Source organism: Ptiloglossa arizonensis, chromosome 4 (genome assembly GCF_051014685.1).
Source record: "Ptiloglossa arizonensis isolate GNS036 chromosome 4, iyPtiAriz1_principal, whole genome shotgun sequence".
Taxonomy (NCBI): Eukaryota; Metazoa; Arthropoda; class Insecta; order Hymenoptera; family Colletidae; genus Ptiloglossa; species Ptiloglossa arizonensis.
Window position 1 is genome coordinate 21,728,297 of NC_135051.1, and position 5,359 is coordinate 21,733,655.

The 5,359-nt window shown below is 29.9% G+C and overlaps 1 protein-coding gene across 1 annotated transcript; it reads right to left on the minus strand.

Annotated features, from left to right (window-relative positions):
* Nucleotides 1-477: 477 nt before the first annotated feature.
* LOC143145651 (kynurenine/alpha-aminoadipate aminotransferase, mitochondrial) lies at nt 478-3,645 on the minus strand. Its single transcript, XM_076309222.1, has 8 exons — nt 3,305-3,645; nt 2,989-3,154; nt 2,598-2,784; nt 1,966-2,082; nt 1,420-1,743; nt 1,203-1,329; nt 820-1,028; nt 478-653 (listed from the first exon to the last, which is right to left on the minus strand). Exons 1-8 carry the CDS (start codon nt 3,369-3,371, stop codon nt 588-590), a joined length of 1,263 nt encoding a protein of 420 aa, XP_076165337.1. The 5' UTR covers nt 3,372-3,645; the 3' UTR covers nt 478-587.
* Between the last annotated feature and the right edge of the window lie 1,714 nt (nt 3,646-5,359).

Below are 5,359 nucleotides of genomic sequence, written 5' to 3' on the forward strand. Positions count from 1 at the left end.
AACCTAACCTTTTTCAAAACTAGCTGTTGTTTTTGCTAAATTGTTTTTTATGTAATCGTTTTTAAACATTGACAAAATTGAATGATTTTTATTCAAATGGAATTTCTTCCCTTTGATTTATTTCATGTACTAGCAATTTTATTTTGCTAATTTTAAATTATATCGATAATTTTATATCGAGTTCGATATCTACCGGAAAAGGATAGATCGATTTCGATAACCGATTACATTTTAAATGCCCAAATAAATGGTATTTTTTCAATGTAACAAGAATATATACGTATTTATTTTATTATGGAATAAATTTGCGTATATTAATAATTATTACAAACGGTAAAAATAATTTTTAAATTTATACTTCATTTACTGTAACATTTGCAATTAAAAATAAATAAATGCACCTGTTATAATTCGTTGAAATTTAAAGAACATTTAATTGTAGATACTGTATATATATACAGTAAAAAGAAAAGTACATAGTACAAATGTAACATTTATTTCTTATTCTTATTACAAGTTCACTTGTGGTTTAAAAATAAACGAATAATACAATAGAAATAATTAATACATTTCATAATGTTAGACATTTAAGACTTATTTTTAGCCTCATTTCCTATCTCTTCACGCAACAAGACTGACAAGACAGAGAGTGCCTGAAAATAAGAAACCATTTTTTTAACGTTTAATTTAAATCTAAATTTAAAAATGATACAGGATGATCCTGAGACTAATTAGCTCTGCGAGAAATGTAGTTCCGGTGAATAATGAAGAATAAATGAAATGAAATACGTATAAACTAAATAAAATATAAGAAAAAACCTTATCTATTTCTTCTGGGGTTGCATAGCTATAAGAAATTCTGAGATGTTGATCAGGTGTAGTGGAATTGTGGTTGAATTCGTGACCAGGAAGAAGAAAAATCCCCTGGGAAGAACATTTCTTCGTTGCCAATTTATTTACATCTTTCAAGCCATTCACTTTTAACCAAACAAACATTCCACCTTTTGGAATTGTATATTCTACTAATCCTATAAGATAATAAATAATTATAAAAAGAAGAAAGTAAATTAAATATTCGTATAAATATTACAAATAACTGCACGAGGATAGAAAATAGTATTATATTTTTATTATATTCCAATATTTAGAAGAAAATAGAATGATTAGAGACAGAAGGTGAACGACGCCTTTGTGCAAAGTACCTGAAAGATACATTTGGATCGAGGCCAACATAATGTCACGTCTTTCACGATAAAATGTTTGAATATTTCTGATGTGTTGCTGAAAATCTTGCATATTCCACATGTCGAATAATTTGTACAACAGCATCTGTAAACAATAAACAAAATATCTATTTTTCGAGAACCCATTGATTTTTATAAACTGTTTCGAACATGCAGAAAATTGTTGAATTTTTACCTGCGATAAAGACGAAGCATGCAAACTCGTCGACTCCATGTGCAGAGTCAATTTTTTAATAAATTCTGTATGCGCTGTAACAACGCCTAAGCGGAGTCCAGCGCTAAGAATTTTACTGAAAGAATCCAAACGTATTACACGACCATCGGTGTCCATTTCGAAGAATGACGTTGGTTTTTCGTCGACGAAATTAAGGAAATAATAAGGATCATCCTCGATGATTAAGAAATCGTATTTCTGGGCTAATTCATAGATTTTTCTTTTTCTAGAATCGGTCAGAACCGTTCCCGTTGGATTGGCTCCTATTGGATTAACGTAGAGAATCTACAAAACGACATTCTTACACGTAGTTATTTATTATTTATTATTAGTTATTATCGAATAGAAACAAAATTTACATTCTCTTTTATTGATCGGTCAAAGATAATGAAAGACAAACAAAAAAAGTCTAGTAATGGACTTTCTTTATTGTTAAACAAATTCATAAGAAAAAAAAACAGAAATTTATATAACTAACTGTATCTATTTGCAAACATGTTAACTCACTTTTGGCATTGGTTTTTCATCACGTAATCTTTCTTCACAAACGTTCATTATCTTCTCCGGGATTATTCCGTCTTTGTCCTGCGTAATGCCAATAAATTCTGGTATCAGTGGTGTAAGCTACAAAAAAAATAAATAATATTAAAGGTTTTAATTGATAATACTATCTAAAGAACAAGTAATATAAGATAGTAATAGGAACTAAATACCGACGAACATGGAGCAAGGTACTACGCAGGTACCTAAATAGCTCCAGTAAGTTACGATACCATCAATTTTGACCTCCTAAAACGCAATACCATCCACTTCGAAATCGTAGAACACGATATTAAAGGTTCTGGATTTATGAAATCCAATAGAAACAATGTAGAAGTCCTAAAGAGTTATCTAACTCGGACTTTGGGAACCATTGAAGCTCACAGGATCAATCTGGGATTTTCAAGAGTCCTAAAACCCACGAGATTTCCAAGACTTTTGAAACCTTTGGGACCATCTGAATTCCCCAAGATTTCTAAGATCTGTATGATTTTTGTTTCGTTTATTTCACAGGTTCAAAGTTGACGGTTTTAGATTTTACGAATCACAAATGTGTTTTTTGTTGTCTTACTAGATCGTACAAAGAAATTAAAATTTACCGCATTGAGGACTCCGTTATAAGTCGGTACTTGAGCCATTATAGGATCATTAATTTCCATGGTCATTTCGAAAACCTTACTACATCCTTCCATCGATCCTGACGTAAAAATTACGTCCCAATCATGGTACTTCGGTTTATGCCAGTATGTTTGAAATTCTCGCATTTTCTTCAATAACGGGAGATATCTTAATTCAAATTATTTTGTTCTTTTACTTTGTCTATATAGATTACATGTTATTATTTCGTTTCAAGTGACTAGCAAAATAAAAAATGAAACGAGTAATCGATGGTAAATGAATTACAAAGAGCTGTGTGTATGTGTGTGTGTGTGTGTATGTGTGTTTCCAATTCAAGCGCTTTAAGAAAATATTATTCTGTTAAAGAATTACCCTTGAGAAGGACCATACTGAAGCGACCAAGACAATTCTTCTCCTACTAATTTTACTTTGGGGCCATTTTTATACACCACAGAAATCTCTTCGAAAGGAAACGTTTTGGCGTTTGGCATTCCGTTGGCAAGACTTATCGAGTTAGGTCTTTCCATGAATTCTTTTGCTACATTACATGGAAAATTATAATCGATTCAAATCGAAGATAAATTTAAAAGTTGTGTAAAATTCGTAATCTAAGATTGTGAACATATTCAAATTTTTCAAGTGGAAGATAACGTTAAAAACTATCGAGCAAGTTTCAAGTAATTCTTACCCCATTTTCGAAGAAGACTAGGATTTCGTCTCTTAGAGGACTCTGTCAAGAATCTTGAAAACTCCATTATTAATTTTTCAATTTCTCGTTAATCTGTTTCAATTTGTTTCAATTTTTAATTCTAAGTCACTCAATATCAATTTCTACTTCGACTGGTAATCAGTCATTTGACAGCCTACTAATTTAACTTCTATTTACGTTGGTTTTGCATTTATATACTAAATTGTTATTAAATTGTTTATCCAAACACGTAATCAAAAGATGAATGGAATATTTTAAATATTTTTAATAACGCTTTAGAGTAACATTAATTTCAATTGTTGTTTTCGATGAGAAAGCTCTTGACACACTGATTTCCAATTGCTTTGATGAAACAGAAATAACCGTCTTATCAATATTGCGGGTTATCACCTTGCACTGATAAGAAATTCTATATGTATAGTAAGTTATAAGAGTTTAACTATAATAGATGAATTTGATAATATCTGTTTTAACAATTCATAACATTTTGTATCTTTCCAGAAACAACTGCACCTCCATTAGTGCTACTCTAGCGTACAAGTATCTATCTGAAAAATTTTTATCATTAATTTAAGAAATTTTAAATAAAAAATAGTGGAAAATATTGCTTTAACATTTTATACTCGACATGTACATTTTATTTTGGAATCTGGAAAAGTAGGGACACGATAAAGAAAACAAGTATTCTATCGTTCGTTCGTCAAAGCAACCATTGTTCAGTTAAAGATTGTAGGGAGTATTGTTACAAATAGTCGAATCCATTTTCCTTGTAAAATATTCCGTGTGACATTAAGAAGAGTTGAAGAGAACCGAATGTAAAGAAAAACACGTTTATTATTATAGTTATCGGCGCATATCTCAAAAACCATGCCCCGAGAGCGTTAAATAATTTCTGTAGAATATCATTCGTTGTTTTGCTACAACGACGAACAACAAACGAAGAAGAAAGCTCTTAAGATAACTTCGATAGAATTCTCTTTGAAATTGGACGATTGTTGATTACAGGAAAGAAAAGCTTTGCGACAGGAAGGCGTTATGAAAGAAAATGATAGTAGGAAACGGTGAAAGTTTTATTGTTCGTACATCAGGAAAGATTTGTTTAAAACATTATGAAAGAGTGATGGAGATTTTACACAATCATGACCACCATCATAATCATAATCACCTATTTTCTTCATTTCTTCATTTATCATTTTTGTCTTCTTCATTATTGTTCTCATCATTTGTTCCTTGACTTTCGTTTTTGCTCTAATTTATAATTTCTATCGTATTACAATTTTTATTCTTTATCTCACCTTTAAACACTATCGTTATGTTCTTTTTTTTTTGCTGATTTTTGCTAAAACATTATTTCTTCTTAATTTTTCTGTTACTGTAGAATAACTTTCTTCTGTTTTGTTATAATTACGATGACAACAGTAATCAATTAGGATTATAATTATCACCATTATAACTGTTCAGTAAACAACGTCATTATATCGTCATTTTGCAGTTTGTCATGATGTTGTTTCTGGGATGATATTATCTAAATGATAATGGAAGAAAATCCGGCGGAAAGGCACCGAGAAAAGCTTATCGCGTTGCAACGTGATTATTGAACGTCTAATCGGGTTCGCGTTTGTATAGATTTCCTTTTCATTATTCATTAATATAAAAATGCAAACATGCAGTAGTCAGTATCGAATGAGGTATTGAATAAAGTAATAGAACAAGAAAATTAATTATGTCTGTAAAATGTTTACGAATTAATACTTAAGGAATTTACTGGCATTATATCGCGAATAATTATCATCAATTGTAATTTGCATTCGGAATAAGAAAATACTTACAAAAACATCGTTCTCTTTAATAAATTCTGAAAATATAGACTTGAATATTAAAGGCTATCTACATCGTTAATATAGATTTTTTTAAATAAAAAATTTGTAACCTAAAATTAACAGGAATAAAGTAAAAAGTTTGTTTCTTTTTTTACAATGGACTTCGATTTACAAAAAGTAAACTTTCAATTCGATTAATATTCATGTTAAAAAG

Excerpts from the sequence above, each read along its gene's own strand:
- LOC143145651 (XM_076309222.1), bottom strand. The coding sequence starts at position 3,371 with ATGGAGTTTTCAAGATTCTTGACAGAGTCCTCTAAGAGACGAAATCCT. Across the intron at positions 1,744-1,965 it reads ATGAAAAACCAATGCCAAAA|ATTCTCTACGTTAATCCAAT; the intron begins GTGAGTTAACAT and ends GTCGTTTTGTAG. Across the intron at positions 654-819 it reads CCCCAGAAGAAATAGATAAG|GCACTCTCTGTCTTGTCAGT; the intron begins GTTTTTTCTTAT and ends TCTTATTTTCAG.